The sequence below is a fragment of the Giraffa tippelskirchi genome, chromosome 13, assembly GCF_054371585.1.
Source record: "Giraffa tippelskirchi isolate mGirTip1 chromosome 13, T2T-mGirTip1v1.2.pri, whole genome shotgun sequence".
NCBI classification, from domain to species: Eukaryota; Metazoa; Chordata; class Mammalia; order Artiodactyla; family Giraffidae; genus Giraffa; species Giraffa tippelskirchi.
Genome location: NC_137287.1, coordinates 95,317,389 through 95,330,043, shown reverse-complemented (window position 1 = coordinate 95,330,043; position 12,655 = coordinate 95,317,389). Strand labels below are relative to the sequence as shown.

The 12,655-nt window shown below is 47.2% G+C and overlaps 1 protein-coding gene and 1 long non-coding RNA gene across 5 annotated transcripts in view; one reads left to right on the top strand and one right to left on the bottom strand.

Annotated features, from left to right (window-relative positions):
* The first annotated feature begins 2,028 nt into the window (after positions 1–2,028).
* Positions 2,029–12,655, top strand: part of STK35 (serine/threonine kinase 35) — a 43,004-nt gene continuing 32,377 nt past the window's right edge. The window contains exons 1-2 of one of the 3 annotated variants that reach the window (XM_081560946.1): positions 2,029–2,747; positions 3,340–3,940. In XM_081560946.1, the coding sequence (XP_081417072.1) occupies positions 2,442–2,747; positions 3,340–3,940 (907 nt within the window). In that variant the 5' untranslated portion in view covers positions 2,029–2,441. Of the gene's footprint in view, positions 2,748–3,231; positions 3,941–12,655 lie in introns of those variants that run through there. The other 2 variants (XM_081560947.1, XM_081560948.1) reach the window with 2 other exon arrangements.
* On the bottom strand, positions 4,619–9,652 carry LOC145533478 (uncharacterized). 2 transcript variants are annotated; one of them, XR_014074110.1, is made up of 3 exons: positions 9,413–9,642; positions 6,269–6,412; positions 5,724–6,019 (listed from the first exon to the last, which is right to left on the bottom strand). It is a non-coding gene; the product is annotated as an uncharacterized LOC145533478 (long non-coding RNA). The 2 variants fall into 2 exon arrangements; XR_014074111.1 differs by lacking the exon at positions 6,269–6,412 and having other exon boundaries at positions 4,619–6,019; positions 9,413–9,652.

Genomic DNA, 12,655 nt, shown 5'->3' with positions numbered 1-12,655 from the left:
TTTAATAACTAAAAAGGGGAAAACAGTAACTTTTCAGTGGAGTACCTTGGCAGACACCAAGTGATCAAAGTGAACATCATCAGTACTGGGATAAAACAAGGTCACGTGCCTCCTGATGTGGTCCATGCAGGACTCGACTTCTTTTGGTGCCATTCCTACCAAAAATGCATAACCTGATTCTAATCATGAGAAAATATCAGACATATCTAAATTTAGGGACATCTAGAAAACTAACTCACCAGTACTCTTCAAAAACGTTAAGGTCACAAAGACAAAGAAAAGCTGAGTAATTAACTGCTTTTCTGAAGAAACTGAAGAGGCATGGGGAATCCCTGGTGGCTCAGCGGTAATCTGCCAGCAATGTAGGAGACCCAGGTTCGATCCCTGGGTCTGGAAGATCCACAGGAAGAGGAAATGGAAACCCACTCCAGTATTCTTGCCTGGGAAATTCCATGGACAGAAGAGCCTGGTAGGTTACAGTCCATGCGGGTCACAAAGAGTCTAGCAACTAAACCACCATCACCAAAGAGGCATGACAACTTAATGTAAACATGTGATCCTGATTGGATCGTGGGAAGAGCTATATTATTGGGACAAGTGGCAACATTTAAGTATGGAAGATGTATTAAAAATCGTTTTATTGTCAAAGTTCTTGATTTTGATAGTTGTACCAAGGTTTTGCAAGACAATATTCCTATTCTTAGGAAATACACACAGAAGTATTTGGGATTAAAGGGGCAGGATGTCTGAAACATAAAGTGGTGTGGGGGGAAAAGTACACCCACGTCTATATATAATACATACACAAATACACAAGAGAATACGACAATGCAGATGTAGTAAAATATAGCAAATTATTATTCTGGTTAAAAATGTATGAGGATCTTTACCATGGTTGCAATTTATCTGTAAATTTGAAATTTTACCCCCAAAATTTATTTTAGTGATCACACCAACAAAAGTGGCCTGTCCCCAGCTCCCAGGCACTCTTTAACTCATTCTTTTCATCTATCGCACTTACATTGTCAAAATGATTGTGTATTAATTTATTTAATAATATCTAACATTTAATGTGTGCAAAGGCCCTGTGCTAAGTGCTTTAACCTTCTAAACTCAGTGACTTCTCACATACTGCTCTTCCCATTTTACAGATAAGGACGAGAGACACAAGAAAGTGTGTTAATTAATTTGCAGTCACCCATATGATTTGATGAGGCTCAGAACCTCAACTAAGGTAAAGATTGTCTTGTTCAGTGCTCTTTCCCCAGCGAGAATGCTGTGCTAAGTCACTTCAGTCTTGTCGGACTCTTTGCGACCCTATGGACCACAGACCACCAGGCTCCTCTGTCCATGGGCTTTTCCAGGCAAGAATATTGGAGTGGTTTGCCATGCCCTCCTCAATGAAGTCTTCCCCACCCAGGTATCAAACCAGCATCTCTTATGTCTCTTGCGTTGGCAGGCGGGTTCTTTATCATAGCTACCTGGGAAGCAACTTAAAAAACGGGCGCCTCACACATTATAGGCACTCCATAAATATCTGTAGATTCAGTTTACAAATACGGAGCACCTATTAGGCACCGCTAGTAAACAAGACGGAGAAGGCACTGGCGACCCACTCCAGTACTCTTGCCTGGAAAATCCCATGGACGGAGGAGCCTGGTAGGCTGCAGTCCATGCGGTCGCGAAGAGTCGGACATGACTGAGCGACTTCACTTTCACTTTTCACTTTCATGCATTGGAGAAGGAAATGGAAACCCACTCCAGTGTTCTTGCCTGGAGAATCCCAGGGACGGGGAAGCCTGGTGGGCTGCCGTCTATGGGGTCGCACAGAGTCGGACACGACTGACGCGACTTAGCAGCAGCAGCAGCAGTGAACAAGATATTTTAAAATTCCTGCCTAAACGGAGCTTACATTCAGCACTCTCCGCCCTGCATCCAATTAGCCACTTTCTATTTACATCTAAATATTTACATATTAACATTTTATATAAAATATACTTATTTAATTTGGGGCTATCAATCCTGCAGGTATGGCTCAGTCTACCCATTTTGCAGAAGAGGAAACTGAGGCTCCAAGTGGAGGCAATGGTTTGCCCAAGATCAACAGGTTTAATAGGAGACAGGGTATGGAGTCCAACCCAGTCCGGGCGGTTCCCAGGCAAGATCCATGAATCAATTAAACCGACCAATCAGTATTTATTAGGGCCTACTGCGTGCAGCTCTTCCCGCAGCGCGGCAGAAGAGAGGAGGTTGCGGTGGACAGGCGGCTGCGGAGACCAGAGGCCACAGCCGAATCGCGGGAATTTGGCGCCTATTTTTTGCTGGTTGGGTGTTCTCGCCTGTGATTGGGCCCCTGCCCCGCGTGGGTGCGCCGGGCTGCGGCTGGTCCGCTGACCCTGGCAGGACCCCGGCGGCGCAGCACTCAGCCGGCCTTCCGGGGGATGGGCCACCAGGAGCCTCCGCTGGCCCGACTGAGGGCCGGACGTGCGGCTTATATAAAAAGGTTACGTAAAGGGCTCAGCTGGCGCGAACACGTGGAGAGCCGCGGGAGCCCGGACGCCCAGCTGTCCCCCGAGAGCACTGTTGCCGTCACTCGTGCAGTAGCAGGCGCCGTCGCACGCCCGACTCGGGCCGCGGCCTCCCGCGCGGCTCCGTACCCGAGGCAGCCCTGTCCAGGGGCGGACCATCCCCAGCCGGGGGCCTTAGGAGGGAACCGCGCTGCCCGGAAGTGGAAGGGCGCCGGCCAGGTAAGCGCGCTGTCCGCGGCGTAAAAGCGAGCACCGAAGCTGAAACTACGGCTGCCGCCTCGGGCGTCTGGGAGGGCAGTTGGGCCCCAGGTTGGGCGCGCTCAGGGACGCCGAACTTTTAAGCCAACCCTGTACACCCGCAGTCCGGCGGGACTTGGGTCGGTCCGCGGGGCTCTGCTCGGGCTTAATTCAATGGACTGTTTACACCCGGGAGAACTCAGGGCGGGACGCGGGGAGGGGCATCCCAGAGGGAGCCAAGCGGCGGAAAAAGATTTCCACAGTCCGAATTGCTTCTGAAGGCGATTTTCATCAGTCGTGAAAACTGGGAGTCCTTGTTTTTCGTACTGCTACACGATAAATTAACTGAAAAGGCGGGGAACCTTCTGCTCTTTTTTCCGCCTCCCCCCTCTGAGCCAGTACCCCGTGGTTTCGTCTTTCCCGCTTTCCCCTCCCCTCCCCCGTTCGCTCTGCAGCCGTGGCTTCCGTCTTAAAGGGGCCGCAACGGCCGGAGGAGGAGGTGGGACGCCCTGAGGCCTACGCTCCAGGCCTCCTCGCCTCGGCCTGGTCGTTTAACCGATTTTTTCGCCCGCAGGTCACAATCCAAGGTCCCGCTCTTCCGCGTCCCGGGGCCGGACGGAGGGATGAGGCAGGGGGGTCCCGGGCAGCGCCGTTGCTGCTCCCCCCGCCGCCCGCAGCCATGGAAACGGGGGAGGAGGACGGCGCTCGCAGAGGTACACAAAGCCCCGAGCGGAAAAGGCGAAGCCCAGTGCCGCGGGCGCTCAGCGCGAAGCTGAGGCCGGCGGCGGCGGCCCAGGCCATGGATCCGGTGGCGGCCGAGGCCCCGGGCGAGGCCTACCTGGCGCGGCGGCGGCCGGAGGGCGGCGGCGGGTCGGCGCGGCCGCGCTACAGCCTGTTGGCGGAGATCGGGCGCGGCAGCTACGGCGTGGTGTACGAGGCAGTGGCCGGGCGCAGCGGGGCCCGGGTGGCGGTCAAGAAGATCCGCTGCGACGCCCCCGAGAACGTGGAGCTGGCGCTGGCCGAATTCTGGGCCCTGACCAGCCTCAAGCGGCGCCACCAGAATGTCGTGCAGTTTGAAGAGTGTGTCCTGCAGCGCAACGGGCTCGCCCAGCGCATGAGCCACGGCAACAAGAGCTCGCAGCTTTACCTGCGTCTGGTGGAGACCTCGCTCAAAGGTAGGAGCGCCGAGGGCCGCCCTGGCCACGCCGGGCCTGGGCCCAAGAGTCTGGTGGCCAGACCCAAACTGACCCATGGACCCCTAGAACTTGGTCCCAGTCCTGTCACCCTGGACCCGACACACCCTCCTTTCTGCGCCAGGCAGAAAGTCCGCCCTCTCCTCTCCTGATCCGAAATCAGTCTCCAGCCCGAAGGTTAGCTGGTATTTTCATAACAAGGGCTCATTAAGTGCTAACCATTGTGGTAGTAGTGCTCCTTAAATGTGAGCCATTATTATGAAACGTCTAGCACTTTGAAGGTCGGATTTGGAAGTGGAGGGGGTTGGCTTCAGAGTTAGTGGAGGAACTACCGAGCCCCCTCACAAGCTTGGGCCCCATCTCTTTCCCTCCCAAAGCAAACAAAAAGAAAACAACCTCAGCTGGACCCACCCACACCCACTCCTTGTCTGGTTCCAAAAATCCCCGCACCATCGGGCTCCACCCTGCAGACTCTGGTTCGTCTCTTTCCTCTGAGACCCCCAGCTCTTCTTCCCAGGGCACTCAAGCTAACTGGCGGTTTTTAGGCTAGGTCCTCTTGGGACCTGCAGCATAATAACCCCACAGGTGGGCCAGAACTGTCACACAACAACAAAGAGTATCTTTTTTCTCTTGTTTTACACGTTCTTAACTTTCTGAGGCTGACTTGTAAGTGGTTTTATTTCTAGAGAAGGTAGGGCTCAGTGAGGCAAAGGGGTTTTGCAGTCCTGGGGAGGGCAAGTCCTGGTTTGGGGGTTTTAACTGCAGTTAGGGGGTATGGGCATCCTGAGTGCTCACGTGTCTTTTCAGACTACAAGTAGCCCAGGGTCTGTTCCTAGTCAATGGGCTAGGAAGGCCTGAGGAGTGTTCTCAGGGGAGAGGTTACTAATCTGAGCCCCAGCTCTGCCCTAGATCTCTTACAGTGACTGGAGGTAATAACTTTAAAAGTAAATCCTCTCCTCTTTCTATAAACAGAGAAACTAAGGATTAGAGATGAACTTGAAGGTAAGTTGATGAAGGTTAATCAGCTTGTAAGGGAAGTAGGGTTGTCCTCCTGTTTTCTTTACAATTTTTCATAGCGTAAGGGATGTGATCCCAGATTTGTCTTGATTCAAGGTCTACAATGTCCTCTTCTCTGAAGATGAACTAGATCTGACCTTAGTAAGGATGGGTAGGATTTGGGGGATGGGGTCAGCTAGTGCATTTTGTTTGGAGCTTTTGCCTGATCTTAAGATTCTGCAGGCCCATCTCAAGAGAACTCCTTGGCCCACTTCAGATCAGTTTGATACCGGAGAACATGCTCAATATTACCTGGGGTCCTTTTTCAAAATAAGCTTCTACTTTTTATGCCCATCTCTGCCCCATCTGTCCTGAAAAGCCCGCTCTTTCTCCACGGTGAATATATTTTGAAAAGACTTTCTAGGAGATTGTTCCAGTTTCCCTGTATTCTACAAGCTCTTCAGTTCACTCTTAGACTGTCTTCTCTGTGGTTAATGAATGGTCTGGACTTTATCTTACACCACTCCTTGGGATGTAGCAATTTGCTTTGCCAAAGGGTCCCCTTCACCCTCAGCTCATCTGTCAGTCTTGAAACTTCAACCTGGGTTGGAAGTCTTGGCTTTGTCTCCTTACATGTACTGTTTTTTCCTCACTTGTAGAATTTGTCAACTCCACAGTAAACAGTGGCAGCCTAGCACGGGCTTTATGGGGTTTAGATTTGCTTTTAGACATGGCTTGTCGAAGCTGACTGCATGAAACATGGGACAAATTGTTTCAAACCTGTGGGGAGCAGTCCTTTATTCATTGGGTGAGGGTTCCTCTGTCATAGGGTTGCTGTGCCGCCTGGGAATGTCCACAAGTGCTCCAGATGAGACAGTCGCTGCTTCAATAAATTCAGGCTACATTGTGAACCTTCCAGTGTCATCCCCTTCAAGATTCACAAAGTTCCTGTACAAGTTTCCCGAATTTGACCATGGAACACTTTCTGTTTCCTGTGTTGTCTGCAGCGGCAAGTTGACAGAAACAGTGACATTTTCTTCTTCCCTTTGTGACTAAAACTGAGACCTAAAAGAAATGAAATATTTTGCTTTAGGCCACATACTTAATACATCCCTTTCAGTTATTTGAAGTCTTAAATATATGAGCCTCTGCTATGGGTCAGTTAATGTTCTGGGCCCAGGGAAAGAACAGTAAAGGCAGTGTATGTTGCCTCTGCTTATAGGCTGATGCTCAGAGAGTTAATTTAACAAGCAGTTAATAAGCTTGTATTTTGCTGTCAGTATTAAAGTGGAGAACAATAAGTATCCAGATTACCCCAAATTAAGTGTCCCTGACTTCAGCTTCCAAAATTTAGCAGTCCTGATATACCCTGGGGCAGATTCCTTCAGTTTGCAGATAATCTGGTTCAGCTCTGTCTGTAAACAGAATGTCCTTTGCCGTCGCCTCTTGACCAGTCTCCTGTAATTTAGAATAAATAACAGACTAAAAAGTGTTAATCTGTCTTAAAGTCTCAATGAACCAAACCCACAAACTTACTGAGGTCCGTGTAGTGGTATTTGCGGAGGAAAAAAAAAAAAGCACAACTCTTAGCCCCAAGGGAACTTAATTTGAAAAGTTTGAGGAGCTGTAGAAAACTCAAATGCTAATCAGGGTCACAGGAGGAAAAGGCAGGTTGGCTCATTAACAACAGCTTTGTACTGTGTTGTACAGATTAGCAAGAATGAGAACTAGGAGTTAGCAGGGAAGGTGGGCTTTGAAAGAAGGGAGCCTGAGAAACACATGGATAGGTAGAGAGTGCATTTTATTTCATAATTCGGCCAAATAGAGAATAGTTCGTCCCTGTCCCCAAGCCCCACTTCAGTATCAACTCTACCCGAAGACGTTTCTATAGTTTTAAAAAGTTATGTATGAATAAACCAGTGTCAGAGAAGGAGTAGAGGAATTCTTAATACAGTTCTTCATCTTGTCCAACTTTGGTAGACTTCTGTGTTTTATGTCCTTCCTTTCTCTCTGAACATAGACCAAAAGGTCCTACCCAGAGCATTATATAGAGAACAGAAGTTTGACAGTCAGTAGTGAGCCATCTTAGGTGTCTCATCTGGCCTTCTGTTTCACAGGGGAGGAAATTGAAGCCCAGAAAAGGGACAGGACTTACCCCAAGTGAGTTAGAGGTAGTATTCAAACCAGCCTGTCACAGGTTTTTTTTAAAAAAAAAAACAAATTAACAGTCTCATAAATTATTTGGTTGATGGGTTGGTGGCTTTGTTTAACTTTTAAGAACTTTTCATTAAAAAGGAATTTACAGTTTGCTTTTTATCCCCTTGTTTTCATTGCCAAAGCACCCTGTCTTTTGCACCTAAAACTAAATTCAAGGTTACTGCCACTTAGAAGATGTCAGGCAAGCCTGAGCTCACTGTCAGACTCAGAAATCTGATGCTCTCTGTAAGGTACACACTGATCCTTCTAAGAAATAGCAACAAAAAGGGCCAAAAAAAAAAGGAAAATACAGGACAAACCCTCAAGGTTCATAAAACTGAATAATTAGAAGTTTGGAAAAGCTAGGAGCCTAGCTTATCCCAGCTTGGTAAAACTTGTTCCCTTTGACCGATTATTTGATGTTTATTGTACTCAAGATACCTCGAGGGTCTTCAGGTGGATAGGAATCTTGGCCCCTGGGAGGTAGTCTTATCTGCACATTGATGCCTAGTGATGACTGTGAGCCACATATTGTTGTAGAAGAAGCTATGCAAAGTTTGATCCAAGAGGCATGCAGAAGACTTCCCCATAAGATCTTACCCTTAAGGGTGAAAGGTTAAAGATCACAAGTGATGGCTTTCCTGGAAAATAGTAGAGGTTCCCTCTGGGAGCAGAGAGGCCTGAGGAAGCAGGGGAAGGAGGTGGATGGACCTCAGTAAGCTGAGGGGGAGCCAGTGTGGGGAGGGCCCAGGATCTTAGTGGTTGTGTTGTTGGCCTGCAGACTCCTCTCAGATGTTGAGAACCCAGGGAAACCTTGGGTTCAGAGCTGGGGCCCTTCCAGGCCCCTAGAAAGCAACTCTGAATTCTCTACTGCCGCTTTGCGGCCTCAGAGTATAGAGAATCCCCCAGGTGGAGGCAGAGAGCTGACTGGTAATCTTTGGCTACTCCGACATAGATAAAAAGACGGCATTAGGGGCCCTGGAAATAAATGGGATACAGTAGAACATTGGTATTGTCAGAAGTTGTTAGTCCCAGTTTCACCCTGTTCAACAAAACGCTAAACCTCACTGATTGCTGTGTGCCCAGAGCTGTTCTGAAGGCTTTGTACCGATTAACTGATTTTGTCCTCACACCTACGTTTTGACGTGTATACAATAATCCCTCTTTTGCAGGTAGGACAGTTGAGGCACTGAGGTTAGTGAAATTGCCCGATATAAAGCAGCTAAGTAGATAGCCAAGTCAGGCTGAAAGCCCTGGCATTCTGGATCAAGTCTGCTTTCCTTCACAAAGCTGTGCTGCGCTTTGAGACAGGTGGCTTATGTCTGAGCTCTCCTATTTCTCTTGGTTGTTAAATGGGTGTAATGATATTTTACTCAAAAACTAATGACTACTATATACTTTAGATTCTGTATTAACCAGTATTTGTGGCACTGCTTATTTCTACTGGTGCCTCCCCTATGTCTCAGCTGCCAGGGACCCTCTACTTCCTTTCTGACCTCTTGATTGTCTTGGGACAGCCACGCAGACTTTTATTTTCTCCTGCTACCGGCAGACTGCTTTCCTTCTGTGTGCAGTGGGGGTTTTAGATACCGGCCCCGGGAGATAGAAGCAGCCCTTACCTGAGAGCTTTGACTAATTGGGATCGTTTTGGGTAGGGCTCTTTATAGTGTAAATAAACTGTCAAGGAGAGCTTAGGGTCCCAATAGAACATCAGTTTATTTTCAACTTGAAATTGGCTTTCAGTGGTATTTAACCAGTGGCCCTCCTCACAGACTCACAAATTTTGGATGCTTACTTAGTCGTCTTAATCTACATATTCTGCAGGCCCTATACTAGAATGTTTTGTTATTTCTCTGTTTTACGCCTTTTTAGCTAACAGCTCTCATCTTGATTCATTTCACCCAATTATTGATCATCTACTCAGAGTGTGTGAGGTACATCGCAGGAGCCCAGAGACTTGGCCTCGTTCCACTGTGGTGCCCAGTCTAAGGGAGGAGACAGACTGGCACAGCACAGCTGGTGATACTTCACTGCAGTCTGTAAGAGGCGCTCTAGGGGGACAGCTGGCAGGAATGTGGACTAAGTTGAGAGGAGGGAAGGATGAGCTATAAAAGGGAAAATCAGAGGTTGGCCTGGCAAGGCCCATTGCACATGGAGAGAGAAACAACCAGGACTACCCTGGGTTACTGGCCCATCTGCCTGGCCAGTGGGATCTGCATATTTAACAAGATTCTTGGAATGTTCCAAGTCCTAATAACTAACCTTAGATTTTCATGGTTCATCCTCTCATTTAATCCTCTCCTCTTTAGGTTAGAGTTTCTGTTGCCTAGTTTTACACACAAGAAAATCAAGATCCATCAAGTTGAGTAACTTATAGTGTTGTAGTGTTACTCAACATCAAGTTGAGTAACTTGTAGTACTAGTAGTAACTTGTAGCGGTGTAGGGTCAGAGTCTAGGTTTATATCCAGATGTTCTTTCCAGTTCTTGACCTGCTGCTTTATGACCAGCCTGCTTTATGACACATTAACATGATTAATATTGGATAGTTATCTGCTCTGGTGTCCAGGCACCTTGCAAGATGCTTTGTGCGTCACAGTTAAGCCTCACACCGCTGGTTGGGGTACGTGTCTCTTCCCAGTTTATGAGAAATGAACCGTTCATAGGGTGTTTTTTAGAAGTTGGCCTAGGGTGACATAACTATGAAAGTGTTGGAGTGGGTGAGTTTGACCCCAGGAGGGCCACTGGGCCAGAGACTTCAACATTGGTCTCTTGGCCTCTGTTGGACACTATATCTTGCTCTGGCAGCCACTCGGAGGGGGGTCAGTTCTCAAGTGCACAGTGACATTTGATTAATGAAGTACTCTGAATTGAACACAGCCTATGGTGTTGACACTGGACCCAGCCTCTTTATAGTGACACAGCTCAAGGTCGTTGAGACCGGGACCAGGGCTTGGTTTATGAGCTTATCTTGGGAGAACGCGCTGGGTGGTCCTCATCTTCGGTATCTTCTTGGGACTGATCTTCTGAGCCACTTCTTCAGTTAAAAGTTGTATATTAAATTTTTTATTTAATCCAAAATAGGGGTGGCTATGGTCATAACAAATTTTCAAGTCTCAATTCTGGCTTCCTTTATAATATTTTTTAAACATAACTTAAAAATTTTGTACCTTATTTCCTATTTCACATTAACTATGCTTATGATGTGTTACATGACCTTTCTCTTTTGGCTAAGTAAATTTTGTTGAAGGAAAGCATGACCCTGTAAGCACTCAGCTCAGTTGGCAGTGCCATCACTCATCGTTACCTGCTCGCGGACAGTCGTCCTGCCTCCTCACTTCCACTGTGCTGTGTGGGGATCAGCTCTGCATGTCTTAGTGCTTGGTGTGCCGCTTTTTTGATGCTGGTAGGTTTTTGTTTTGTCTTTTTGGTTCTCTTCTCTTAGAATAAATTCCTAGAATGAGATTCTTATGTCACATTGACTGAGCATTCTGAAGACTTGTGATAAATATTGCTGAATTATCTCAGCATACTTATCAAAATCATAATTAATCCTTTATGAAAAATGCATCAGCATGTTGTGTGATTGGCCTTGATGAATATTAAACTCCTTGGGGGTATACATAAGAGTACTTAACAAGGAGCTGTGTCCAAGTGGGAAATGGAGCATCCAGGTGTTAACTTCTGCTGCTGGCAGCAAGAGGCGGCAGGAAAGCATCACAGTTAGAAACCCAGGCTGTGGAGACTCTGAGGTCTGCCTCTGTGAGACTGCAGTGAGACTGTAGCGTCCGTTTCCTCACTTGTGAAAGGGTCTTGTGAGTAGATGCAAGTTTGGAGTGAGGAAAGGGTTGGCTTCTTCCTTCCTGTCACATGTGACAAGACACGTGATATATTGCTAAGTTCTGTTGATTCTAAATTTCCAAGACCTTTTCCCATCCCCTTCTTGCCTCCTCCCTTGCTCTCGCTTCTTCTGATGCGTCTCTTGGCCGCTGGTCTGTCTTCCATTTCTAACTCCTGCTTCTGGAGGGAACCTGGTTCTCAGATGTGTTCTTCCACATGTTGACATCTCTGAAATCAGCACTCAGTGGCAAGCCAGAGTATTGTCAGCTTGGATGTCTTACCTAAATGGTATGCCTTACTTAACATTAGTGACTTCTTAATTTCAGTAAGCAGCTTATTTTTCTAAAATACTTCAAGAACTTTTAGTCACTTGCCATTTCTTAGAGTTCACATTCTTTGTCTTCCAGACGCCATGTCTTTTGACCTGACTCCAGATCATCTCCAGCCTCATTTCTCCCCGTCTCCTACCACATCTCTTCTGTGATTACCCCAGATTATGTGGGTCCCTCGCTGCAAGTATGCAGCCCCCTGAGCTGTGTGCGCACTTTCTTCATCCTGGGAGACACAATGCATGAGCCACTTACTCTCAGCCTGCCTTTCTCTCATCCTAACCACCTTTCCCTACTCCTCAGGCAGAACTGCCTCCTATTCTTTATTCACTTAGCTGCTCTGCTTCTAGGGACTGGAATCCTTCATAAGGGCAGAGACTGCTACTTATCACATCCCTGGTGTCTGACAAGCAGTGTGTACTCTAGTATGACCATGTGCTTATACTAGAGTATAGCAGATGTAAATAAATTATTATATATAGGATGGATAAACAAGTCCCTACTGTATAGAACAGGGAACTATATTCAGTATCCTGTGATAAACTATAATGGAAAAGAATATTAAAAGAAGGTATGTGTATAACTGAGTCACTTTGCTATATGGCAGAGATTGGCACACATTGTAAATCAACTGTATTTCAATTAAAAAAGTCTTAATTTCTGGGGGATGCTTGGAAACAGGCTTATAAAATTCTGGGTATTTTGTATCCCTTTCCAACAAGTGCCTGGCTTTCCATAGCTCATGTTGATTTATTCTTATGCCGAGTTGCTGGCCCCAGGTTTCTCAATAGAGCCCATTTTGTTGGACGACTTCAACACTACTTATGCCCATGAGTAATGAGATGCGAGACACCTGCTTGGTTTTTTTTTTTAATTATATCCCTGTGAACTGTGGTACAGGTTATGTTTTGAAGTACAAAGTTTATCTTGTGGTCTTCTGGCTACTGGACTTGGAGAAGATAATAAAATGACCATGAAAGTGGCCTGCTCTAGATAGAATATGTGTTCTGGCTGTTACAGCCTGAGAAATGTGATGTAATCACCCACTTTCATTTTCTGGTCTCTGTTTCATCTCTGCCTAACATGTGAGAGGTGAATTCTCTGGCCTCCAGCACTTGGGAGTGCTGAAATCAGTGACTTGCTGGGCCTTGGCTGAAGTCCACTGGGAATGATGGTATAAGAGATGGCAAAGATGTGGTTCCCCCAAAGCACCTTATACTCTGCTGACTGTGACTTACCTCAGGAATATGTGGTGTGTCATCCTCATCTAATGGATAACAAGATGGAGGCTGAGTGGTTCAGGGACTCACCCCCGCGTTCTAGCCAACTTCCCATCAT